The sequence below is a fragment of the Pithys albifrons genome, chromosome 1, assembly GCF_047495875.1.
Source record: "Pithys albifrons albifrons isolate INPA30051 chromosome 1, PitAlb_v1, whole genome shotgun sequence".
NCBI classification, from domain to species: domain Eukaryota; kingdom Metazoa; phylum Chordata; class Aves; order Passeriformes; family Thamnophilidae; genus Pithys; species Pithys albifrons.
Window position 1 is genome coordinate 24,431,726 of NC_092458.1, and position 27,842 is coordinate 24,459,567.

General features: G+C 39.0%; 1 protein-coding gene across 19 annotated transcripts in view; it reads left to right on the forward strand.

The window, feature by feature from the left end:
* The window catches only part of INPP4A (inositol polyphosphate-4-phosphatase type I A), a 135,207-nt gene that overhangs the window by 94,493 nt on the left and 12,872 nt on the right, over positions 1 to 27,842 (forward strand). For 10 of the 19 annotated variants that reach the window (XM_071582211.1, XM_071582231.1, XM_071582150.1 and 7 more), the window contains 13 exons: positions 3,104 to 3,234; positions 3,585 to 3,689; positions 4,447 to 4,555; positions 6,466 to 6,483; positions 9,066 to 9,249; positions 10,779 to 11,000; positions 12,138 to 12,411; positions 15,770 to 15,802; positions 19,897 to 20,069; positions 21,678 to 21,801; positions 22,613 to 22,739; positions 23,153 to 23,293; positions 24,402 to 24,499. In XM_071582211.1, the coding sequence (XP_071438312.1) occupies positions 3,104 to 3,234; positions 3,585 to 3,689; positions 4,447 to 4,555; positions 6,466 to 6,483; positions 9,066 to 9,249; positions 10,779 to 11,000; positions 12,138 to 12,411; positions 15,770 to 15,802; positions 19,897 to 20,069; positions 21,678 to 21,801; positions 22,613 to 22,739; positions 23,153 to 23,293; positions 24,402 to 24,499 (1,739 nt within the window). The remainder of the gene's footprint in view (positions 1 to 3,103; positions 3,235 to 3,584; positions 3,690 to 4,446; positions 4,556 to 6,465; positions 6,484 to 9,065; positions 9,250 to 10,778; positions 11,001 to 12,137; positions 12,412 to 15,769; positions 15,803 to 19,896; positions 20,070 to 21,677; positions 21,802 to 22,612; positions 22,740 to 23,152; positions 23,294 to 24,401; positions 24,500 to 27,842) is intronic. The other 9 variants (XM_071547561.1, XM_071547570.1, XM_071582251.1 and 6 more) reach the window with 5 other exon arrangements.

Genomic DNA, 27,842 nt, shown 5'->3' on the forward strand with positions numbered 1-27,842 from the left:
TGAAAGTATTGAAAAGAATATATTATTCCATAGTTGTGTGACTGTATTGGGATCTGCACATTAAAATACACTATCTTTTTATATATATATAATATCTATACTATATATTATATATTATATCTATAATACATACTATCTATATTATATAGAATATATATTATATTTTATATATAATATATATATCATTTATATACTTCAATACATTTTCGGTTTTTAACATGGTTTATTTTTAAGATAAAGAGAAAGATGAAATTGAATTAAAAGTAAGACCTATCTCAGTTTTTCATAGGTGGGGAAAATCTGAGTAGATAAGATAGTATAAATGAAAGAGTAACAACTCCAGCTGCTGAGGATTTTGAGAAAGGAACAGAGACAACAGAGAAACTAGCTGAGTAGAATAAGTAATTAGAATAGCAGACAGAGAAGAAAAATCCAAATCACTTTGAAGGGAAATAGCATAATTGCAAGTAAAATGAAACGCTGTAAGACAGTAATGACATTGTCTCATTTTAGGAGGTAGGAGGGAGAAGGAAATCTCTTAAGCATTTTGTAGGGTTACTCTGAATTTGCTTCTTTTTGAAACAATTAACTCTCTTCCAGGCAACATATTCATTAATGAGTTTAACTTCCCTGCATTTGTAGGCTGTGGTTTGCAAATCTAATGGTTTGTGTATTCTTTATAAAGGCCAAGATGGGAATGTTAAAGAATTTTAGCTGTATTTTTGAGTATTTGGCTTTTGTTTTGACTGTGTTTGAATTCATTCCCAGAGACCTAACTAAGCCCGATCTTAATTAAAAGTAAAACTATGCAGTGCTCTCATTACTGTATATTAAGACATTTCAGTTCTTTTGGAATATTTTGAACAAAAATCATGGGTTAATCCATTCATTTCAGGTGTTTTCGTATTTTCTGAAAATGAGAAACTCTCACAGGAAGATGGCAGAGACTTGTTGTCACGCATGGGAAAACTAATGCATGTCATGTCTGTTGGGTTCCTGAAGTGCACAGATTTCTTTTTTCTGGTCTTGAGTTTTGTTTTTCAGTGACATGCACTTAGATTCTAGAGAATGAATGCTGTATCTTGTCCAGCTGTCCTGCCACAACTCTGCTGGAGCAGGCTAGGGAAATGCCATTGCACATTTAAATTGTTTTTATTTTATATCTTTGTTTCTGTGCAGCTTTCCTCATAGTAGATTTAAAAGCACCACCTATTTATTATGAGATACAAACATAACAACATAAAGAGTTGGCAAACTTATCTGTAAGGTGCCATCTGTGATGGATGTAGTTTAAGTATTTGGAGATAAACAGAGGAGAATGTAGGGTGAATGAAGAAGAATGTGTGGCTTTCTGTAAGACTGTAGACAGCGGACTTAGCCATGAAATGTGACTGTTCAGGGGCCCTTGCTAAAATCAGAGATCAGTGAGTGCCTATTGCATACAGCTGTGGGTTAAGAACAGCCCAGGTGATTGTTAGTAAAACTTTGTCTGCTTGGAATTGCGTGGCTCAAAGGTAAATACTGCTTTTGTGTAATTACCCAGAAAGACTCCCTTCTCCCTGCTCAACTGAGGTGACCCTCAATGATTTGCACAAGCACACTCACTTTGTATTCATAGGATCTCTCACATTTGGCCAGGCTCCATTCTCTGTGCTGCAGCCCAGAGGAGTGATGGACAGCTACACAAGCACAGCTGCTTCTGTCTTAACATCCTGGTGACTTTTAAAATGTCCTTGGCTAATCACAACTGCTGTCTCTTACATAAAACTCTTCTGGGCCAGAGCTCTTTGAAAGGAAACGTCTAACTGGGGTGGGTATATTTTGACTACCTCATTATTCATGGCGTGCACATCCCCTGCTGTCTTAGCTCTGTAGGACAAATAAGTAAACTGGAAGTGTTAAGCAGTGAATTTCCTTTGAGAAGACCTGGGCTCAGATGCATGACTGGTTTTGAGCAGAGATTTTGATGAGGTAGTTGTAATAGCATCTTATGCAGGAAGCAGTTTACACTCTAATACGGTTTACACTGTTCCCTGTTGGCAAATCAATCTGATGTTTTTCTTGAAAATATAGTTCCTTTTGATAATATCCTAAATCCTGTGGAGTGGGAATTGCTTTGTGACATGCTGTCTTAAATGATATATAATTGATTAAATCAATAGAATTGGTGGAGATATTGAGAGAGCTGCAAAAAGGACTTCTGGATCCCTTTGACAGATGATTGTTCTGCCCTTTCTGGGGTAATGTCCTGAATTGTGTCTGGTGTTGACTTATTTACTTTTCCCCTTCTTCCTTTATCCCAATTAATATCTTAATCCAAGAAGACAGTGATACAAACATGACATGAAAAACACTGAGTATATTCTCAGCAGCACTATTGGGGAACAGTATATAATGCAGGATTGCCATGCGTGACTGAAAACTTAGCAGTCAGGGTGCAAGGGGAAAGCCAAGGGTTTTCCTGCTCATATCTGGGAATATCCAGTCATCCTTTGTTGCACCTAAAGGGACACTCAAGTGCCAAAATCCTGAAATCTCCTATGAAGGTTTTTTTATTTTATCTTCTGTGTCTCCAAACCCTTGTAATTGCTTATTCTTCTTAGGCCTTCCCTGGCCTTGCAAACTGCTGTGTAGATACACAGCCAATGCAGGTACTCCTTGTACCTAACATCAGATAGGTGCTAATATCCCACCTAACCTTTGTCACAGTTCTGATTTCAAGTTTAGGGGAGTGGCTTTAAAAGATCCTCATTGTCCCAGGTCACCTAACATGATGACAGTTCCCATCACTTGCAAATACTCATATTTCGAGTTTGAAAGTTCCTGCAGAAAAGTGGGAAGCTTTGCTTCTGACCAGCATCTGAGGGTTTAACAGAGTGTATTCTGCCTGTGTGAAACCAATGGAGTAGAGCTCAACAGCTGTGCTTTGGGACGTATATTTGGAAGCATTCCCAGTCAGGTGTATAGCTTAGATCACAGTACATTTAGAGTGTGTAAACTGAGGATGGTACTACATTGATACAATGTGAAACTCATTCTTGGTCTAGTGGACTATGGGCCTGAACACCTCTCTTTCTTCCTTTTTTTTGGTCTTTCTCCCTAGGGTTTGTGAACTAGAAGAATTAGGAGAACTGTCTCCTTGTTGGGAAAGCCTCCGCCGACAAATAGTTACTCAGTACCAAACGATTATTTTAACTTATCAGGAAAATCTAACTGACTTGCACCAGTATAAAGGTGAATTTCTTTCATAATAACATGATTCTTCTCAACCAGGATTGTTACTGTTTCTCTGAGATTGGGAACCCAGAATGTTTTAATTTGATGAGTACAAAGTGCTATTACTATGTTTCTTGTCTTTATTAACATTCATTGTGAGTTTGCTAATTATCTGGGAATATTTTTCTGCTCCATTCTCTTATTTTACCCAGAAAGTAGAGAACAAGTATGAAAAGTAACAGAATTTTTGTTTTATTTTCTCTACTTTACTTTCAACATGTAGCAAATGATGAATGAAGCTTCTTAAATATTTTAACATAGGCACAAGGAAAGGGTTTTTATACTTACTTTTCTCGTGCATTTCTCAGGTCCTTCATTTAAAGCCAGTAGCTTGAAAGCTGATAAAAAATTGGAATTTGTTCCTACAAATTTACATATACAGAGAATGCGAGTCCAGGATGATGGAGGATCAGGTATGTGTTTCTTTCTCTCCTTCTCCACCTTATGCTGATACTTTTCTCTCCACTTTATTTCTATTTCCATCCTCAACCAAACAGCCAAGTTTCTGCAAACTGCTGTACTAGCTTCAGATTCCAAATATCTTTGCAGAAGAAGAGGTATAATTATTGCTGTTCTGCATGTGGCAAAACTAGATGGTGTAGCTAACTGTACCCTAGATGGCACAAGTTAACCTTCGTCCTAGGATTGTGTTAGGATGCTGTGTCCCTTGCAGTCGTTTTGAATTGTAGCAGAACAGCAAAGGTTTGGACTGTTTGTTGTTAAGCTTGTGTGCTTTTTCTCTGGAACTATCACGTACAGTTATGCAAAAATCACACTTTTGTTCACATCAAACTTGTTTCTTCATTAATAACCTAGGTTTTCCCTTTTTTTAGCAGTAGCTCCTACTAACCATGGACACGCTCTTGTCTCACATGTCCATGTGAGGGATTCAGTAGTGGCAGGTTATGTGTAGAGGCCAATGTTCAAGACTTCTTTTTCACTGTGAGTCTTGTAGATTAAGAAACAGAGGATGTGCATTCATGTATGGGTCTTTCACTTCAAAAAGTCTGTCTCCAGGGCCTCTAGAACAATTCAGTTTTCCATGTCCTTCAAAAGACTGGCACAAAATTTTCCAAAAGTTATTTTTGAGGAGTTTTTGAGCTTCCACAATTGTTTGACCACATTAAAGATTACAGGCTTTCAATTGTAAGTCATTTTTGTCCATCCCAGATCAGAACTATGACATAGTCACCATAGGAGCACCAGCAGCTCATTGTCAAGGCTTCAAATCGGGTGGCTTGCGGAAAAAGCTGCATAAATTTGAAGAGGCAAAGAAACAGTAAGTAGAAATGTTGTTGTGTCAGCTTTTATTGTGCCTTTTACTCCTGTTACATTCTCAGTGATTTGGAAAATAAATCCATTCTATGCTTTTTTTTGGCATTTCATTCAATAGTTCTACTATAAAATAGGAAGATTTTTCTGTGGGTTTTTTTCCAAAGAAGAAGAGGGAAAATGGTTTCTTCTTTATATTTGTGTATTCGTTTGTTTACTAATGGGCCCTTTCTAATAGTCTTTTTGTAAGGTCTTTAATTTTCCTGAATACTTGTTGAATCATTTAATTTAGCTATTTAGGTGTTGGTCTTGGGCTCTGCCTAGTTGTGGATTAGCACATTTATGTGTAGAACCTTCTCAGCTGCATTACATCGTGCTTTCAACCCATTTTTTTCTGTAAAGTTTTACCCCTCTTATAATTTCAAGGTCATGCTCCTAGATTCTGTTTAGTAGGAAACAGCTGTGCCTGACTGGTAAATTCCTTGTTGACAAAGTGGATTTAGTCTGGGACTATTGCTTGAGGCTTGTCTGCATTGCCTAAAGGTTTATGCACAGATCAGGCTTCTGAATCTGGCCTCTGCTCTACAGGCAGGATACTTGCCCTCCACAGTCCTGCAGGGATTGACTAGTGACCTCTCTGGAAGTGCAGCCATATGGACTAGAGAAAGATGCAGAAATTGGGAATGTCACATATGCTAAAGGGAGAAACATGCATGGCACCCACTCCAGCTCCCAAAGAAGAGATAATGCTGTGTGGGTCTGCATTATGAGAGCAGCAGGATGAGGAGTGACTGTAGCTAGGGGAAGGGAGACCTTGGTTGTGCCCTTGCAAAGAAAAGATTAGTACGATTTGGAGCTGATAGCAGGAGGGAGGGACATGGAAACCAGGCTCTGTCAGCTGCAGAAATAATTCTGTCAGTATGGAAGTGAATAGCAGCATCCTGTGAACATCAGTCAGATATGTACTGATGAAAGGACTAGTGCCAAAATATGCCTAGTGCAATTATTCCATGCCTCCCTGACATCCGATCCCGTCAGATCTCGGAAGCTAAGCAGGGTCAGCCCCGGATTAGTACTTGGATGGGAGACCTCCTGGGAAATGCCGGGTGCTGTAGGTTCTAGTCCTGAGGACTTCACTGGCACTGTCCAAGCTCGCTCGGCCGTGGCAGATGAACCTCAGGACTTAAACGGTGGGGCCAGTTCTGTGCACGCTGAGCCTCACCTAAAAATCCACTGCGCAGGCTGGAAGGGCACACCCATGTGGGGACAGCCCTTCCCAAATCTTCGTTTGCGAAGTTTGGCCATACATTCCATAGTGCAGTAGGACAGGATTAGATGAAACTGTAAACCTGTAAACACTGGAGTGCTGGGCTAACTCTTTCTGGTCTTTGATACAACTATTGCTTTCTGAAATAACCTCATTATGTCACCCTAGCCATTCCTGCAATATGTAAGTTCCCACAGCTTTTTTGTTTCTTTTTTCCCCCTCACCCAACAGTTAAGCTGATTGGACAGTTTAACTTCTATCCAGTGCTTTTCCTCTAAGCTTTTCAGAACTATTCGTTCTGCATCCATGAAAACAGCAGGTTCAACATTTGAAGAATAACTTTCATTTTAAATACTTCTATGTTATCATGAAAGCCAGTGTAGTAGAACTGAGATCCATCTCCTCAACTTCATTGTTACATTCAACTCCCTCTCCTTTCATTGGCATAACTGTGCTTGGTGCATTCACATTTCCCCAGAACAACACATGGGCAATCTGTGTTTTTTTGCTTACAAGTTTAATCTTTATGTAACCCACCTTGTTGAAAAAATTACTCAAATAAGTTATTTCCCTAAACATACTTTGTTTTGTTTCTACTTTTGGTATTTGCTAACAACCTGCTAATTTTATTTTGGTTTTTTGTTTTGTAGCAGTTATGAGGAGTGTTGGTGAGTTTTCTGTTTCTGAGAGTTCTATAGAGAGGGTTTCTGTTCTTTGGGTTGTTTTTATTTTTGTTTTCTTTGGCAAAGATCTGGTGTGTTTTAAAGTGTGCAGGGCTTTTTAATGTCATGCATCATAGCATCCCTAATTGTGCTCTAAGTAATTGTAGCTGCTTTGTAGAACATGATGTGTGAATGAATTTCATTTCATCTGCAATGTTTGTTTGTAATGAACAGCAAGCAGCTTCCTGTCTTTCTCTGATCATAAGAAATTAGAAAGCTGAAAATTGGAACATAAGGGTTTTTTTATCTTTTCCTTTATTATTTCCAGTGAAAACTATCTGGAATGAGAAACTTTCTGCCTGAGGTGGAAGATAATTAAGATAACTCTATATATTTTTAAATCTCAGTAGTGATAGATTGGACATGGTTTATATTTTTGTAATCCGTGTCTTCATTTAAACATTTTCCCTTAACTTCTGCTTATTTTTCTTCATGTTGGGATGTTCAGTGCTGTGAAAAGGAAACAATACCTGATGGTTCAACAATGCAGAAGTTCTGCTCTAAATTACTCATATTCAGGTTGAACCCCTAATTCACTGAAAATTTAAGTCTGTGTTACAGTTTGCTGGTATAGTACAATGAGAGCTGTTCATTTGAAAAAGCAATTGCAGGTTGGAAAGTAAGTATATGTGAACTTCACACCATAAATTTTCCCCCCAATCATCCCAGCACATGTTTGTGATTAAAAATATAGTAATTCTGAATAAAATCTTATTATACTGCATGGCCTTTCCTGACAAATATGTCTTTATGCATGTTAACCACACTGTCGTGGAAAGAAATTGCTCAGAGGAATTGTCATTAAAATCACCAGTCACTGGAGAGCACAAATCATGTACAGGGGAAGTCCTAAAGGCTGAGATTTAATTTGCCCTATGGCACAGCAGTTCTGGGGAGTGGTTGTTCTTTGCCCTGCTCAGGTGGGTGACCAGAGCACCAACCAGGAAACTCTTTCAAGAATCACTTTTGCATTGCATCCTTTGAAAACAAATCCCTCATCTTTTTTTTTTGCAATGGAGCAGACATACTGGCATTAAGGTTCCCCCTTGCCTTAATATCAGTTAATGGACAAGAATTGGATTTGTGGCATGATTTTAAAGCATGCCTCATGCAATCCTCCTGTCTTACCTCACAGATACGCTGCAGAAATTAATGGCAATGCTCTAAGAGTAGCAGAGGAATTCACACTCCTTGGAGGTCGTGATATATGGTAATTGGGCCTGAAAAAGAAACTCCTCTCCATGTAGTCTCTCAGCATGGCTGTGTCCATTAACAGCACTGAGACTGGTGCAAACAGTAGGTTCTTCCATGCTGTTACTATGCTGAAGCCATTCATGAGTGGGAAAAAAATAAAATTTAGATTGTATACAGTTGGTGTCAGCTCAGGTTTGATGCCATGTCATGAACTGGCATTATGCTTGTCAGCTGGAGCTGATGTAAAGGCCTGGTGTTTGGATTTCTCTCCTACTGGAAAGACAAATCCCAGCATATTTCATGAAAAAGGGAGTAGTGATCAGTTGGTTCCAAATAGCTAACTAAGAGCACAGCTTCAGCTTATAGTAATTTTCTAAACTAAAAGATGAGTTTTGTGAATGGCTTTTCTCAGGTAGGATTAAGTGACCCTTTGGAAGTGCTATTCTCTCTCCAGCAGCTACTGAACATTTGTCTTGGACTGGATAAGCAACTTCTGTAGACATCTAAACTTAAAAGGACTTACTCTCCACTGCCAAGTAAGCAGTCTAAACGGAGCTGCAGTATCCCAATGGAAAGATGTTTTGTTGGTGTAGTTTATTTCCCTTACTGTTTGTAAAAGGCCAAAATTTGGTATTGCTTTATATTGTCACAGGTCAGTTTACAATGGGGAGAGTTGCATCCTGTCCCTGGTTCAGCATACTAAGTGTGTGCTATCAGAAACTGCACCAAGGACAATGTCTTTGGGTTAGCCTGGAGATACACATTGTTTTTTTATATATCATAAAAGTGCTTTTACTGGTGTTACTTGATTCAGGCCTGCAATAGAGGAAAGTATATACTGGGATTTTTTTTTAATACCACAGTATTTACGTTATGGATCTGGGTGGCATTTCTGTGTTAGAAGGAGTGCAGATTTTGATTTCATGGTGCTATTAGCAATGTGATAAAATAGGTTTGTAGACCAGGCCTCAGTGAAGTATCTGTGTAGTAAGGAGAGGGAGAAGGGGGCAAGCTGTCTCTGCAAACAGTGGTTCTGTATCTGATGGCAAAATCTGTCACCCACATTTTCCTCAGCAAAACTGCCCTTCTGGTATACAAACTCTGCCCACAGCCTCTTGGCATAAGTGATTAGTCAATCTGCATCTGAATGCTTTCAGCAGAGGCAGAGAAGGCTCTGGGATCATGTTCCTGCTGTGCAATTGCCCACTGGCCTTTCACTGTTGATCGATAGCTTAGGTAAATTTTTGTTGTCTGCCATTAATTCCCCAGCATGCCACTGCAATGTGTGTGCCTCTAGATCAATTCTCTCCCTTAAATCAGTCTTTCTTTTTCAGCACTTCAACAAGTTCCCAGTCTATAATATACATCCCACAGGACATTGTTAGAGCAAAGGAAATTATTGCACAAATCAACACTCTGAAAACGCAAGTGAGTTACTATGCAGAAAGGCTCTCCAGAGCTGCCAAGGACAGATCAGCTAATGGCCTTGAAAGAACACTCGCTATCCTAGCAGACAAGGTAGGAGAATAATTCATTTCCCCACAGAAGCACAGTGTATTTTTTTCTGTCCTCACCTTCAGTAGGATTTCTTGAAACATCTATTTTACCTTGTTCAGTAATGTGTTGTAACATGTACAGTGCTAAAGAAAAATAAATTAGATAAACCTTTAAAATGTCCTGCTTTTATTTAGGCTGTCTCCTACTTTTCACACTCTTGCCTTCACCTCCTCTTGAGAGTGCAGTGGAGAGCAATGTCCTCTAATTCCCACTATGCATTCATCATATTTCAGTAATGTGCATTCTTCACTTTATATCCTTTTCTCCATAACCACCTGGGATGTTTAATGCTTTGGGTCATCTGTCAAACAACAGCAACTGTGCAAAAGTTAGTATAAGAATTCTGTATTTTTCCACTGGTGAAATAAGGAATAATGGTGACACAGCCTTTGCTTGAATTATAGTGATGTAAATCAGTTATTTCTTGATGTGTGCCAACAAAAACCAGACTGGACCCACAGTTGAACACAATCTTACTTACAGGGAGAAAAAAATAAATACAGTTTTACTGACCCCTTCTGTCCTTGAAGCAGATCTGAAGGTTGTAAATGGCAGCAGTGGGCAATCAGCTTGCCATAAATTCTCTCGGTGGAGGGGATATATATACAACTTTGTAGAGTGTAAAAAATAATGTGACCTCATGTAAATGTATTATTTATTGTAATATTCACTCTGAGTACAGTGTGTATAACTGATCTGTGGGATTTTCTGTAGCTGAATAATGTGTATATATAGCGTAGTAAAGTCGTTTGTTATTTTTTAATGGACACACAGGCCACATAGTTTTCAAATTCATATAATTTATAGAAATCTTTTAATATAAAACCACTAAATAAGACATGGAACGGGTTGCATTAATTAGCAGTTTATACCTTGAGCCTTCCTCTTAAGTCTTTTTATGATTCCAGACAAGATGATGGAGGTGCTGCTTCATCTCTCTGATGTGGCAACTGTTGCATGCGGGGTAAAAATCATATAATCATAGAATATGTTGAGTTGGAAAGGACCCATTAGAATCATTGAGTCCAACCCCTGGCCCTGCACAGGACACCCCAGGAGTCACACCGCGTACCTGAGAGCATTGTCCAAACACTTCTTGAACTCTGTCAGACTTGGTGCTGTGACCACTGTCCTGAGGAGCCTGTTCTGGGGTTCAAACACTGCACACACATCTGGATGTTGTTCTAAGCTCTCATCAAATGGAGAGTGAGGTGCAAATAAAGGTGAATTGCACATTCCTTAGTGAAATTTTCAACAATTGCAAGGCTAATGTAGTAGTACAGTCTTTGGAGATGCACCATTTGTGTTTTGGGATCCTATACTGCTTTTTGAGGCATTCTGTAAAATTATTCTAAAGGTGCCTTAAAGCAACAGTTAGTTTCTTTTACTGAATACTAATTCTTTTTTTCTTTCTGTGAAAAAAGTGCAGTATAAGTTGTGTATGGAATAATGAAAAATTTTTAAAATGTGGGGTGTTCATTGCTTTTTAGACCCGGCAACTTGTCACAGTCTGTGACTGCAAGCTGTTGGCAAATTCAATACATGGACTGAATGCTGCACGGCCAGACTATATAGCTTCAAAAGCATCTCCGACCTCTGGAGAAGGAGGGGAACAAGTGATGCTGAGGAATGATCAAGATACACTTGTGGCCAGATGGACGGGAAGAAATAGCCGATCTTCTCTGCAGGTGGATTGGCATGAAGAGGAATGGGTATGTTCCCTTAGTGGAGTGATGAATACTTTCTTCTGGTTACTTTTGTTTGTTGTGTTCTTTTTAGATAGTCCCTGTAGCTCTTCACCAGATATGCGTAGGATCAGTATTTAGGAGATTGTTCAACTAGCAAAGAAGTTGCCTCTATCCTGCGCTCAGTTACTCCTTGGCATGGGAAAGCAAACAGGACTTAATAAATGTTTCTGGGTCTCCTAAACAGTGGAAATTGTTACAGTGGGTGCATAGTTTTTTTGAAGTCAGTTCCAAGGGAAAGTATATAGCTTTTATAGTAAAAACCTCAACATGGGCTTTGCACTTCTCCAAAATAAAGTGTATTTTGTGTGTGTTAGCTATACAAGTCAGCCTTCCTATTTTTATTTTTATCTAACTGTTTAGAACTTGCAGTCTGTCCCTGTTCTGATTATGAACAGCATTTTAAAACTGTTTGCACAAAGTATTCAAGTGGTTTTGCTTACCACTCAGCCTATCAAAGTGAGAATTGGACTGCGTAAATTCTGTCATTATTAAATATAAACAGAAGTTAGTTAAACCTCAGAAATAGTCAGAATTAATTAAAACAATTATTAATGTTGTGAAATACCGATTTTTAGAAGAGATCCAATTCATTTTGGAAATGATTCCTTGCTAGTTTCAATTATTTTGGCATACTTTGCCTTACAGTCTGAGTCACAGTAATGAGATACAAATAAAGCTAATTCACTAATTTAGACAGTATTATTATACAGTAATTTTATCTGTTGTTCACTGAGTTATATAGAAAAAATGTTGTGTGATTGTATATAATTATTATGCCAAACACGTATTTCAAGAATAAACAATAGTACCAATAGAAAATTGGAATAACAGTGTAGGAAGAGGCACTTAATATTGTTTGGCAAATTTACTTAGAAAATAGCTTTGCAATTTACCGCATAAGTCATATCACTATACATTCCTGGCATGCAGGTATGTATTATATATCCATAATTTGTGTGTGCACATGTGTAACCATGATAGCCCAGAGGAAATTTTCAGAGGAACTGTGACTGGAATCATAGGAGGAAATACATTGCCAAGGGATTTGTTACCCAATGTCTCTTTTCTTTTTAAATTGAGAAAGAAATGTTTTCTTTCAAGGAGAAAGTTTGGTTGAATGTTGACAAAAGTCTGGAGTGTATCATACAGAGAGTGGACAAACTTCTCCAGAAGGAGCGCTTGCAAAGCGACAGCTGTGAAGATGTTTTCCAGTGTGACGTCAGCAGTACTAGTAAGAAAGGTAATCGGGACACTCGTGCCTACTGGATAAATCCAGAAGATTTAAATGAGATCTCATCATCCTCACCACCTTCATCATCCTCACCACCATCCTCATCCACACCATCCTGTGCATGCCATTCTCTCAGAAAGACAAGTGCGTATGCCAGTCACTGCTCCTCACTGCTGCTCCCTCCTGTGCCCTGGCATCGTTCCTGAGCCTCCCTTACATCCCTCCTCGTGTTTTCAGTTCAGTGGTGGTGTTAAGCAGTGATATCAGGCAGATAGGGCGCTTGGCATACTGGGAGCTGCTAAGCCCATTCTTTTTTTTAAGTAAGTGGTCCCACTGAAATCATTGCCAAATCTATTGATGGCAGTGGCATTTGTTTTTCAGTCTGGGTGTTTTAAGCTGGTAAAACAACTGTTTGGATTAGCATATGTCAAACACCACCTCTGCTAGCTTTCCTGTTGGCTTCAGCTTCCTTGCAGCAATCAAAGCTTATTACAGTGAACCTCTTTAAAAGATGAATAAAACATGAGAGAAATGCAGGCACTACTGCAAAACTGATGCTCCCAGCTGGGCTGCCAAAGGATGGGAGGGGAGCCAAGCAGCCCTATTAGATTGATCTGAATTTGGATGAACTTGCTGGTTTTCAAAGCAAATTTTAACAGAAATTGTCAAAAGCTGTGTTGCTGAGGCACTCAATCATTTAGACTTCTTGTAGCTGGAAGGTAGGAATTGGCAGTGCAAGCTCTCAGTGGAATAGTCCAATCAAATTTGAGCTAAAGTGGGTGCTGTGTTGAACCCAGCATAAAGCTACGAGCATGAGAATGAAAAATACCTTTATCAGTGTAGATTGACATTTTTGCAGCTGTGCATTAAATTTCAGAATTATTTAATTTACTTATGTGCTTACTTCACCTATTTTTCACATTCGTTACTTGTGACCACTAAGATTTGGACACTTAATAGAGCAGGTGGGCGAAGTGAAGCTTTAGAAAGATTGATTTGTGTTTTCATCTCCTTCTTCCTGTTCTGTCTTATCATTTGATGGCCCTTTGTCCCTTATGTGTGTCTGTGACTTCATGTCCATCCCATTGTTAGTGTTGCAGTGGAAGGCAATACCTTAATAAAAAGGAAGCAAAAAGGAAGTTAAAATAAATGTTAATGTATTTTGATGAATCTTTGCACATATAGTTTCTTTATTCTCTTAGAAGACCATGTTTTTCTATATTAGACTGACATTTTTGTATATTATAAAGGAATAGAATAATTGGTTCTTCTTTCAGAATATATACTCAATTAATCTTTGACTAATTTTCCTCTACCAGTTTGATACCTATAAATGTTTTTATTTGCTAGCTAGTTTACATAAAGTTTTATATGTATTTACATGAAAGTTTAATCAGTAACCTTCAATGCACGTTCACATCAATGATTAGATGCTGTGGATTTAAAGTATTAAAAACAATAGGAAAATCTTTCATTTTCAGTGGATATTTTAAATCTACTCTGGATCTTGGCACTTAGGCCATATAGAAGTGTAATTGGCTGCACCTACCTACCAATGGTTTTGTTAGTGCAAAGATTTTCTGCAACCTTTCTCTACTGTTCCTCCAAAATAGGAAGAAAAGTCCATTTAATCAACAGGACCTGGAGCAGAAACACTAAATCAAGAAGTGTAGCCAGTTTTAAAGCTAAGGGACTTGCTGCCATTTCCTGGTTCTACCCAGATGTAAGGAATGTATCTGAAGTCTGTCAACCAAAGCTGAGTGAATATAAGTTAAAAAATCCCAGGGAGGGAATCCTGTTTCTTAGGTACCTGGTGCCAACATTGTTCCTAAGTCTTAATGAGCAACCTGAGTACCTGATCACATTTTCATCAGATGTAGTTCCTGATTAATGCTCAATATTTTTGATAGAGGAACAGACTCAATACAATGAAAAAATATCTTGATAGAAATCACTGGGAATTTTTCCATTGAGTTATTCTCCTTTACTCCAAACCTAAGCTGTTAAATGCTTTTAAACTAAAAGAGGGAGGATTAAGATGAGGTATAAGAAAGAACTTTTTGTATGATGAGGGTGGCACAATGCTGACACAGGTTGCCCAGTGAGCTGTCAGATGTCCCATCCCTGCAAACATTCAAGGTCAGATTCAATGGGGCTGTGAGAAACCTGGTCTAGTTGAAGATGTCTTTGCTTATTGCAGGGCAGCTGGACTAGATGAATTCTGGGTTCCTTCCAATCCAGAATTTTCTGTGATCCTGTGAATTCATTTTCAGTGTCACTTTCCACAACTGACCATGGGAATAATTGAAGGACTTAATGAGATCCTTTGCTAAGCTCAGAATCACAACATTTTCCTTATTGTGTATTTCAAAGAGCTAAAGTTTTTCCTGTTAGTAATTCTGAGTTTTGAATAAATGACACTGAGCAGAGAGCAGACAGAAAATTTTTTGAATGTGATGTAAGAAACCAGCAAACCAAGATAGTTCCAGGATTGTTAAGAGAGAGATACTAGAATGTTATTGAAGGCCTTTAGAAGGTATTTCTAGAAATGAATGTTTGTAAAAGAAAATACTACCTGAAATAGTAGAGGGGAAGCTTAAAATAATATTTTCAAATGTACTTTTGTTATAGGCTTAGGTATTCATTACTAAAATGGCATAGGGATGTAGAGTTTCTTTAATGAGCTTGATGAGTTTCAATTTACTGACAGGTTTTTATCAATTATCTAGCTGAGCTGACTGTCCCGATGCCCACTATTGAATTTTATATTTCTGATTGTTATGTTCAAATTTGTGATTGACTAGTGAATCTATATACAAACAACAGAAGTTTAAATCCTGTTAGCAAACTACTTTTCATTAGTGCAAGACTTGCTGTAACAGGATGTACATTGTTTTTTTACTGTTGGCATTGCAGTGTAGTGTGTTTTCATCTGACAGCTTGATCCTCCCACTGAGGTGTGTGGAATACTTCACCAGTGAGGTTTTAGCCATTAATATACAATTTAATGCTTATGTTAACTATCTCAGAAATTCTATAGCAGAATTCTTGCTAAGGTAGCAAAGTCCAGTGTCTTTATTACTCTTGCATTGTGGGTGCGTTAATGTAATTTTCTGTTACGTGCATTGAACTTACTGCTAGTCTTCTGCTCTTCTGTTTAGCAGCCTTCCTGCCAGCTTATTCTGTAATTGCAGTAAACCAGTGTTTCTCAAATTGCCCTGTGGATCACTGGGGATTGACAGGTAATCCACAGCGAGCCTCTAAGCTAGCAGATACTGGGTTTCCTCTAAGTCCCCATCCAGGTGATCCTCTGATCAGAAAGAATGGAGTGGAGAAGGCATCCCATGCCTTTGGTGCCTGTGGGCAACCGAGTATTTCTGCTGAGCTCTTCTTCACTCATTGAAAGTGTTTGAGAACCCTGGCATTGAGCATTTGAGTTGCTTATATTTAGACTGTGTTGCTGCTCCTTAATCATGCATGTTGCCCCTCCATTTCTGTGCAGATTGCAGCCCCACTCCGGAAGAATCTGGCCCAGGTATGTGCATTCATGGCTTCTGCTTCTTCTGAAAACTGCAGGGGTTTGTTCACAGTTATCTGAACAAGTGCCTTGCTGTTAAGATTGACCATTCTGAGATGGTAACGCTCTGTAATGCCACGTGAGTTACCTAAGCTGTTGAGAAGTTTTTATTTCCTAAGAAGAGTGCAGGGGGTACATGTTAATTTCTCATGTCCGGGTATGTGAGAGCACTTGTTCATGGCCTCTTTAGGTTCTCCAGCTGATGTGTTTTTGCCAACTGATGTAGGTGACAATAGTTTGAGGCCTGTTCCAAATGTCATGGAAGCGTGTGGGAGTCTGACATTTCAGACATTTCAGACATGCCCTTTCATATGTGCTGTTGAGTTGGCCTTTCTGAATGAGAACTCAAGCAGAACATGGAGCAATCAGCAAGGCTCATGGAAATCTCTCTTGTGGGTACACACCAAGCAGTGTTGGGCATTGCAGTTCTACTGCTTCAGAATACAAAATTTAGGCATTTCATCCCACTGTTAGACTTCTTTCTTCTGTCCTTGTACTTCCATACAATTGTGCTGCATGTACAAGGTCAGAATAATATGCATTTTCAATACACTCTCCCCTAGATAGATGGGGGTAGTTTCTTCTATTTGAGCGTAGTTTAATCTGAGTTCAGTGAAGATTCAGTCTTTGAACCGTTACAGTGTGGGATCCTATGTTTAGTGGAACCAAAGGGAAATAAACGCTCAGTGCAGTTACAATTTTCATCTTCACAAAGTAGTTAATGTTCTTTTCAGCTACCCACCCTTTTTCCTTCTATCACTGAGAAAATCTTTTAAATAAAAGACTGCAAGTTTTTCATTCCTGAAAAATCCCTTTAGTTTTTGCAAAATACTAATGTAGTGCATAAATATATGTTTATTTTTTAATTTTTAGATGGGAGTAATTAAAAGCAGTCAGGCCACCCCAACTTGGTACCCACATACACCCAAACCTGCATATTAAAATTTAGTGGCTGAAGCTGCAGTGTAATGAAGCACTTTAAGTGCTTGTTTATGTAGTTTCCTGATTATACTTTACTGCATCAGGGCTAAGTAACTACTACTTATTTAACAAATCTCTTTTTTAGAGATCATGAGTCATTGCAACCTTGACCTAAATCAAGAGCAACTGTGGGTACCCAGTGCTTTGATTTATGGATGCTAGGATTTTTTTAATATGGAAGGACTAAAAATATTTTTCCAAGTCTCTGGAGGGCAGCTGTTTTAATAATATTTTATTTCTCTGGAGAAGAGAGATTCTTAGGGGGAAAAAAAGCAAGAAGTTTTCTCTCTCCTTCTTTTCTTCCCTCCTTCCCTCACCCAGACCCTCCTGCCCCTTCCTTTAAAATGCCACATTTGAAACTGTACATAAAGGTATGACTTTGGTCAGCAGCAATCGTAAGAAACAGAGCAAAACCTTATGGGGTTTTTCTGACCCTTATTTGACAGCCAGAATTCAGTTGCATTGTCTGAGTGGGCACTGCAGGATTTGTCTGTTGCTTAACAGTATAAAGTGCTTAAAGCAAATGACAGCCATCCTAATGTTTTGTGCAATTCCAATTTTTAAATGGAATAACTTAGGACATGAACTGGAAACTTCTGATTAAGAAGTGAGATTTGTGTCCCAGAGATACCAACAGCAAGCTTGGATTAGGTGTCTGGCTGTTGCATCTCCATTCTTTCAGGCCCTACATCAAATCTTACCTGTGGATCTGTTCAGTGGGATCCATAACAGTTTTTAAAACATCATCCCATAGAACATAACAGAGCCCTGAGTAGATTTCATATTAGAATTAGAGCCTCGTGGTGTTTGAAGGTGCCATTGATTGATGTGATAGAAAATATACTTTCAGTAATAAAGTTCTGTTAGGAAATTTAATGAGGGGAAGACAGAAGGATGGGAAAATCCTGGTGAAAGCTGAACACTTTTGAGTTCTTTCACATTTACTGAAATGCTGCAAGTGAAATGTTCCAGTCTGATTTGAGCCTGGAAGTGCAATTCTTTTGTAGCTGTTAACCCTTAATAGCAACTACCATTGACTTCAAAATTGAAAGAACACAGGTGAAGTAGGTATCTAAAAGCATTTTGAATTTTTCAGACTGACAAGGGTTTGTTTCTTCATGGCCAAAATCTTAAACTAAGAGAATACACAGCACAAAGGATTTTTGCTCACTGCCCCAGATGAGCCCCTGCACTGAATGTGAGTGTTGGGAGAAAAAAGTATCTAACAATTGCTTTATCTTCATCAGTGTACTTTGTGATTACCGCAGGTAAACATATCTTTCAAATGAAGTGCTGCCATCCACACTACAGTTTAAATCTCCTCTGAGTTAGTAACTATTACCATGTATGTACATCCAGGCAATGAGATGATGATGATGTGCTGGAAGATATTTTCAGTTCTTTTTGTCATTCTCATTACTTATAGAAAAGCTCTTAAATGCAATAAGAGAAACACTGTTGGAATCATTTGTATTTTGCTTTCTAAGTGATCATAGGGCCATGTTATGACATCTGACTAATTTTGAGAGAAAATGCTTTATAAGACAAGCTGTAATTCCTTGTCTGTCCTTTGATGTTTCCTGCTTTTTTATGGCAATGGAACAGAGCCAAACAACTTCCTCTATGTGTAGTTTATTAGTTTATCTATCAACCATACAGAACAAAAGCCAATAGGCCAGTTTTGATAGTATTGTCAGTTATGTTTCTGTTAGCAGAATTCCAGAGTTCCCATCTTTGGTTGGTTATCAAAGAAACGTTTATTATTACTAACTCTTAGTCCTGCCTTTGAGTGAAAATCCCAAACAACTTCCTTTCAGGGGCTTGAAGTGTCTCCTTCCTGTGGGTTCTGATCTATATTTTGCCTTGCTCCTACAGCCAACTGGGCTGGGAGCTGTATATGTTCTGTGTGTGAGCTCCAGTGCATTTTAAAAATAAAGGACATTGTTCTTCTCTTTAAAAAGAGAAGTGTTCTTCTGTTTCAGCCTTACATTAAGGAGGTCAAAACCAAAGCCCTCTTCTCTTTTCTTTTTATATTGCAGAGAGAAGGGATTTTGGTATGGCATCCGAATAATTCTTTGTAAACTCATGGAAATGTTTTTTTTTTTAAGTTGGTGGTTGATTAAGACAACATGAAAGAAGAAAAGAAAAGAAACTGAGCATGTGGGATATTTTAAGGCAGAGCAGTCTCTCAGGGAGAAGGAATGGCACAATATTTGGGGTACTAAAATAGGACTTGGGCAGTTCAGTTTCATTTCTGTGCTTCCTGTGTGGGACGTTAAACAGAATCCCTCTGGGGCATATTTTGTGTATTTCAGTGGAAGAAGAACTCCAAAGTATTTCAAAGGATCTGGATGACTCCCATCTAAATCCCTATATTTAGTATTTCTTGTTAGCTACCTCTAAGCCTTTAAAACTACTCAGGAGAAGAAAACACTTAAAAGAGTACCTGCATGAATTTCTCATCTCTCTGCCTTATTATTCATATGCTACAAATGGGGATAAATACTGTCTTGCTTCACTGAGGTGCAGTAAGGCTCAGTAAGGTGCTGAGGCAGTTGAATGATATGCCTATGAGTCCACAAAGGATTCAAAGGCAAGATATTTGGGAAAATCTCATTGACAGAAATGGCTAAGCAGATGTTCACTATTTCTGTAATACAATGGACTCCATACTGTCTGTCCATGTATGCACTGTGAAAGGGTGTGTTTGAGCATGAACATGCAGTTGTATACGCTGCTGTATGTAGTTATTCACGTTTCTGTTATGATTTCTAAATCAGCCATTGTATAGCCTGTTCTGTGGGCACCAATCTGGGAACTTTTACATGGTCTGGAAAATCATAACAGCCTTACAGAGTAAAATTCTCTATATTTTCCTAATGCAATAACCACTCTGTAAGTTTACTGAATTATTACCAAGCAAGGAATAACCACCCAACCAAAATAAAATGAGCTGTAAATGTGAATTATCAACAACTTTGGCTTGCAACAGGAAGTCTCTTCTTACTGTGTTTGTTTGTTTCAAATCAAGTGCTTCCAGTGCTGCTAATTCTTTTTTCCTTTTAACCCAGGTGAATGGAGTGAAGCCCTTTATCCTTTGCTGACGACACTCACCGACTGCGTGGCCATGATGAGTGACAAGGCAAAGAAAGCCATGGTCTTTTTATTAATGCAGGACAGTGCCCCAACAATAGGGCTCTGCCTGAGCCTCCAGTACCGCAGGGATGTTGTCTTCTGCCAAACGGTGAGCAAGCAAATATGTGGGAGTTGATTGCACTTCCACATGCAGTGGAATATTGAAAAATTACTGTTCTCACAACTTTCCAGATCTCTTCTCAGGTTTGACAGTGTGACCTCCCCTCCCAAGCTGCGCTGTCCTGTCCTTACTGGTCACTTACATGCATTTGACAATATAATAACTTATGTGTCCCCTTAGTAGTGAAAATATACTGCTGTCTACAGAAATAGCCTTTGCCTTTCCATGTCACCAAACTCAAAGCAGAAGTAAGATGTGAAAAAGAGGGGCAAAAAAGCCCATGAGCAGCAGGTGTGCTCCCTATTTTCTGTATTAAACCAAACAGGACATACAGTACTTACAGAGAGAAGTCCAGCTACAGGGAGAGAAATGAATTGTTGGGCTTTTTTCCCCAGAAGTTCTGTTTCTAGACCTGCTGGGATCTCTTGTGTCAGGCACTGACTAGCAGGTATCTGCACTGAAAAAAGTCCACATTGCTTCTGCCCAATGTGCTTCTGTAGTGTGTCTACTTCTCTGTGTGATCAGTATCTCGTTCATTTATTTCAGAGAGTTTATCTCTTGAACATCATTTGGCAGGGTTTTTGTCCCAAAATGTAGTATCAAAAATGTAAAACAAGTGACAGGATGAGAAAAAATGGCCTCAAATTGTATCAGGGAGGGCTTAGATTAGATACTAGGAAAGCTTTCTTCACAAAATGTGTTGTCAGGCACTGGAACAGTCTGCCTCAGAAAGTGGTGGAATCACCATCTCTGAAAATGTTCAGAAAATGTGTGCATGTGGCACTTGAGGACGTGGTTTAATTGTGTACATAGCGGTGTGCTAGGCTGATGATTGGGCTTGGTGGTCTTAGAGGTATTTTCCAACCTTAATCTTTGATTCTGTGATCTCATAGAGATAAAATCTAGGGATTTTTCTGTATAAAATAATTAGAAATCAGAGAATTTTTCTGTATAAAACTGTCTTCATATTGCAGATAATTTTTAAACTCAATGATTTGAATATGCTTACCCATCATGATCATAACTTTATTCTCTTCTGTTTAATTCTGTAAGAAAGTCATTCATCAGTGTACATAGCATATGGCAATGATCTGGGAAATTCCTTGGCTGACAGAGTGAGTTAAGACTTGCACTGGAGTTGGACCAAGGGTTGGACTTGATGATCTCAGAGGTCTTTTCCAACCCAATCGATTCTATGATTGTATGATTCTAATCTTAGATCTTAGTAGTAGGTCTTCTAGACCTTGTTCTGAATATCTTGTAAAACTGGAGTTTGAATCTGCATAATGCAGACAGATACTGCATTTTTAAGCTTTCTCAGATACCATTCTTTAAAAAACAATAGTGTATTTACACTGTTGAAATTCATGACCTGGAACCAGCTGCGTGCAGAGTGCCCTGAACTGATTTTATGAACTTTGTGGAGTTTTTTTGCTTGGTTGTCTCTCTTCACCTTCAAGGGAAAGAAGAGTGAGATTTAAGGGGAAAGAGCATCTGTCAGACAGATTTTATGGCATCTCTTACACGTGATACCATTTTTGTTGGGGCCTTTTTTGTCTTGAATCCTTTCATTGTTGTCTGTTCTCTCTCTCACAGCTGACAGCTCTCATTTGCGGTTTCATTATCAAGCTGAGGAACTGCCTGCATGATGATGGATTTCTAAGACAACTCTACACCATTGGCTTGCTGGCACAGTTTGAGAGCCTGCTGAGCACTTATGGTAAAGGCATGTGGCCAGTGGGTGGGATTATCTGTTGAGTCGGCAAATTCTGCATTAAATTGGCTACAGCAGAACAGGAATGTTCGTGACAATCTGCAGCTCAGCTACAAAATTATTTTGCAAACTGAAATGCAAAACGAGATATATCTGGAGTAATTATTAAACTAACAACTCTGAATTTCTTTGCACTTACTTGAATTACTTCTGAAAGGTAAAATATACCTGTTTCATAATGTGAAAGGTTTAAGAAAGGCTAAAATGTGTCACAGTGGTATTTTTTTCAGAAAATAAATGGATTAAAAGTGGTAAACTGGGAGGAACTGTGCCCAAGATGCGCTTTTTGAATTTTCTTGATTTTCTGTAGTCTTTAAGTATAAAGTGAAATTGAAAAGAGAATACAAAAAGGGAAAATATTTCACTCAGAAGTGTTTTACTGCTGTGTCTGAACAACCATTGGATGCTGGTTAGAGAAACTTTACCAGACAAATCTAGAATTCCTTGTAGCTTTTCTAATGCAAAGGGTCTCATGGTTTTAACAGTGCTGAGAAGTATTTACTAGTATCTTCTAAAGTGGAAAATTGAAGAACAGTTATCTGGACTGCTCTAGATAACTGGTATTTTCTTAAACTACTGAACTCACAAAGTCAGTCATGACATTGTCTGTAGGTCAAGGGGAAGACCTGGTCTGTAGAACCTCTTAATCTGTGGAACTTCTTTGTGGAGCAATGACCTACTGTTATCATCAAATTGATAAAGGGAAGTTATACATAACATATAATGATTATGATGCACTTTTTCCTCTTTGCTTTAGGTGAAGAGCTGGCAATGCTGGAGGATATGAGTTTGGGAATCATGGACTTGAGGAATGTAACCTTTAAAGTAACTCAGGCTACATCAAATACATCTACTGACATGCTGCCAGTCATCACTGGAAATCGGTAAGAAAAAACAGTCAAGTATACTTTATTCTGGATGAGATGGGGTATGCCAAAATTTGGCTTTTTCCACCCAAGTTGTAGAAGAGCTACTGTGTTAATAAGCAGAGCAAAAGCAGCTTTTATTAGGAAGTTGGCAGATCTAAATGTCCATGAGGATGTAAAATCAGTATTACAGGTTGCTACAGGTTTTTGAACTAGAATAGATTTTGTGATTGGATGCAAGCTGTGGCAGTTCCTGAAAGTCAGTTTTGACTGATACTGAGTTCTTATTGTGTTATATACTTGTTATTTATTTATTTGTGAACATAATAGTTGTATTATGTTCTAGATGTTATCCCTCTTTACATAAATAACATGTTCTTGAAATGTAACTTTTTGATGTCTAAGACTAATAGCTGTTTACTTCTTTGCAGTGATGGATTTAATGTGAGGATCCCTCTGCCAAGCGCCTTGTTTGATTTGTTGCCGCGAGAGATTCAGAGTGGCATGTTGCTGAGGGTGCAGCCTGTCCTTTTCAATGTGGGGATCAATGAGCAGCAAACCTTAGCAGAGAAGTATGTATTCAGTCATGGAAGCTCAACCCTGATGCCAGTTAAGCAATGGAACTGCGGCACTGTGGAATTACACTGTTTCATTACTAACAGTGATTCAATTTCTCCAACACACGAACGAGGGAATACCAAATTAAGCTGTCAAATGCCAAACAGATGAAAGGAGCTCCTTTTTTTTGTGCCACATAGATGTGAAGCTCCTTACCTCATGAGTTTGAGCCCAGTGCAGGTTTTCATGGTTCAGAAGTGAATTTACAGATGAGGAAATTTGTCATGGGCTCTTTAACACAGAGTTGCTGCTTGTGACTTAAGACCTTTGTGAGTGAGAGATCACTAGAGGCTAGAGATTGTTCTGAGTATTGCTGTGTATTTGCTCTTCTCATTTTGCACTGTCCTCTAGGCTCCCTCTCCTGGTCACTGTCAAAAACCTGGCTAATGGTCAAGATCAACCTTAGTTTTAGCATGTCCTGGCAGTATTTATGTAATGCAAAATTGCTCTTGTAAAGCTGAAAAATACATAATTATATTGGCTATGGAAACTATTTACTTTTGGAAGATCCACCAGAGCTTCCCTCTGTTATGGCCATGTCCTTTAAAGTGTACATTGACAGGTCACTGCTGTAATGGAGAACTCAGGCACGAGCATGTTGTGACAGTTGTCTTGGTCCTGGGATGGAGTGTGCACTATGATGGTGTACAAGCAGAAAAACTCTAACAAAAGCATTCCAGCAATTACTGTTGTCCTCTGTTGCCTGTAAAGGGAGCCCAAGGTGACTAGCACAGTTACAGATGTCAGCACTCTGTGTAAATATCTGTGTATGTAAACCTAGTTAGATTAGATGAATCAGGGCATTGTTGACAATATTTATTAAATTTTTCTTTCACCTTCCTTCCCTTTTTTTCCCCTCACACTCATGTATTTTCTTTTTCTGTAATACATCATCACAATAGTTCTGTGTTACACTTTACTCCACTTTTGATTGGTTAGGAATTCACAGGAAGAATATTTAAACAGTTTTTCTGGAAGTCACCCTGTCAAGTTCAGTTATTTTGAAGAGGAGGAGAAAGTTTTTACTTTGGGCTTAATTGTTCCTTTCTTCACTTTTCTAAGGTTTGGAGACACCTCATTACAAGAAATAATTAACATGGAAAGCTTAGTGCGGTTGAACTCATATTTTGAGCAGTTCAAGGAAGTTTTGCCTGATGATTGTAAGTATTAGGTAATTAATGACAAATTTGGTTGAATGGCACAATTCAGGCTGTTTTTTTCATTTGTTTGCTTGATTTTCAGTTGTTTAAATGTTGATGATCACCAGCATTAGTAACCTCCAAGAAATGATGCAACTGTATTTTAATACTTAAGCACTAGGTAGGGCAGATTCAAGAGACTCAAAGGTCAGACAAATTAACTTCCCTTTCTGAATTTACTTTTACATCTCTTTCTAAGTGGCATATGTACTGTGTAATCATGCAGCCAAACAGTTAGACTGCCATGAGGGAAAGGTGTAAAAGTGAGAGCTTATTGCAGCAGCACTTCTGTGTGTTCTGTGTGCAGTTTTTGGTGACGTTTTCTGCACTTATGATAAGCTGCATGGAGAGCAACTGCCAATTTAGAGGAACTCAGTCCACTTTCCCTCTGCTTATGCTTTATCACTTCTGTATAATTTTTGCATCTGCAGCCAACAACAGAGAACCTGGAAGAGAAACAATAACTACAAGCTTGAATTTTACTGGTGATGGAGGAGAATGTCTTGTTTCACTCTTTGGGTTTTTTGGTGGGGGGAGACAGTGGCATAAACGTTATTTACATGTGCCCACAAAAATGGTGAAAATTCATCAATTTGTTATTATTGCTATCAAACCTCTTCTAAACTAATTTCATGGGTTCTACAACTGCAGTTTTATTGTAGAAATACAAATGCAGAAACATGCAAAAGGATAATATGAAATCCATCTGTTAAAGTTATGTTATGGTAATTTCAGTTACTGTGGGTTTTTTTATATAACTGAGAGCAGAAGCTGTTTCCCTCCTTCCAGACATTCATAATCCTGCATAAGTAATTATCTCCAATTTAGCTGCAAAATTTATTTTTTTTATTATTACAGAGCAGTCTAGCATCAGATTTTCTTGTAAGGTTCAAAAATTAATCAATTTGAAGTGGTTTTTATTCATGACTCTATCTAGTCTTCCATAGTAATAATTCCCATTCCACGCCTTCATCTCCTACTGAATTTTGCTTGCCTTTTTTTTTAACGTCTATCTTCTTCCTCATCCCCAAACCTCTTATGTTTGAACCAATCATCTTCTAGCTTTTGGCTTTTTTTCCCGGAAACTTGTGGTGATATTTATGATGTGCAAAGTGAAATGTAGTTTTCCATGAACCCTTGTCAAGGGAGAATAACATTTTACATTAACTGAAACCAGGTTGATTATAATCAGTGGTGTACTCTGTGGTAAGTAGAGACAAAAGGAAAACCATAAAGATCATTCTAGGGGACAAAAGTGAAGTATCTGCTGGCAGATTGTAGGAAATGTTCCCTTCAAGAACAGTACACAGGATAAGTTGATTCCTGACCCACTGCTTGTCCCTGTGCTCTTAATTCTCTAAGCTCTGCAGAATTTCTAAGTGAAATGTTATCTTAGCTTCGTTGTCCGTGTTCCCTTTGTTCTCCTTGTCTTTAAAAAGACTAGGAAAGATGGTCTGTGTGCTCTTTTTGTTTACAGGTATTACTTTCTCTCTGGATGTAGAGTTCAAGCAGAGCCAACCAGGATAGGCACAATATTGCTAATCACAGAACAGTCATGTAGAATTGTTTAGGTTGGAAAAGATCTTTAAGATCGACAAGTCCAACAGTTAACCCAGCACTAAACCATGTCCCCCAGGGCCACATCTGTCTTTTAAAACCTCCAGGGATGGTGACTCAGCTGCTTCCCTGGGCAGCCTGTTCCAAGGCTTGACAACACTTTCAGTGAAGAAGTTTTCCCTATCATCCAAACTAAACCTCCCCTGCCTCAAGTAGAGAGGCCATTTCCACTCATTCTGTCACTAGTTACCTGGGACAGGAGGCCAACCCCCACCTACCTACAAGCTCCTTCCAGGTGGTTGTAGAGAGTGAGAAGGTACCCCCTGAGCCTCCTGTTCTCCAGGTTAAACACCCCCAGTTCCCTCAGCCACTTCTTATAAGACTTGTGCTCCAGACCCTTCTCTGGACATGCACCAGCACCTCCATGTCTTGTGGTGAGTGGGCCAGAACTGGACACAGGATGTGAGGTGCAGCTGCTGCACCAGTGCCAAGCACACAGGGACAATCCCTGCCCTGCTGGCCATGCTATTTCTGACACAGACCAGGATGCCACTGGTCTTCTCACCCACCTGGGCACTCTGCTGGCTCATGTTCAGCTGCTGTCCACCAGCGCTGCCAGGTCTTTTCCACTGGGCAGCTTTCCAGCCACTCTTCCCCACACCTGTAGTGTCCATGGGGTTGTTGTGACCCAAGTGCAGGACCCAACGCTTAGTCATGTTGAACCCCACAGAACTGGCCTCAGCCTATCAATCCAGCATATCCAGATCCCTCTGCAGAGCCTTCCTGCCCTCCAGCAGATCAACATGCCTCCCAACTCGGTGTGCATTGGATCCTGCATCCAGATCATTGAGGACTGTTCTGAGCCCTGGGGAACCCCACAAGTGACTGGCCACCAGCTGGATGTATCTTCATTCACCAGCACTTTCTGGGCCCAGCCATCCAGCTGTTTTTTTACCCAGTGAACAGTATGCCCAACCAAGCCATGAGCAGCCAGTTAGTCGAGAAGAATGCTGCGGGAAACAGTGTTTGAGGCTTTAATGAAGTCCAGGCAAACAGCATCCATGGCCTTCCCTCATCTGCTCAGCAGGTCACCTTGTCATAGAAGATCAGATTAGTCTAACATACCATTTGCTGTGAGAAGATAAATAGTCCAAAAATAAAACCTCATTTGTCACCCATGTAGGGTTGTTTTTGTCACATTGTAATTTCTAACAGTGAACACCTCCTTATTTGTTCAGTCACAGCTTTAGTTGGTGTTCTCTGTGGTTACCCTTTAAAAAAAAAACTTGACTAAAACGACAATCTATTTAATACTTGTAGCTGGTTGTCTTGAATATCTTGCTACATATGTGAGAGACGATGTGTAACACTTTGAACGCAGAAGATGAGGTACTCTGAAAAATTTCAACTGCTTTATTTCCACTTAGTGCAATAATAATAAACAGATCATGACAATGTGGTGTCCTGTCAGAGAGTGTTTCTTGTAATTGAAAGCTGATGAGCTTGCAAATTTGGAATTGAAAATGTAAGCAGAATATAAAATAGCCTCAGAGTTTCTGTGGAGAGTTGCACGTTCTCCTGTCACCTGTGACACACAAACCAATCTATACTATACCTGTCTTGTTCACTTTGCTCATTCTGTTACTATGTTGCTATTATGTTCTAAGTCCCTGATGTTTTAAATAACCTGAATTTATATTTCCAATTGAGTTGAATTAAACTCGAATTTGTTTTGTTGCTGATACTA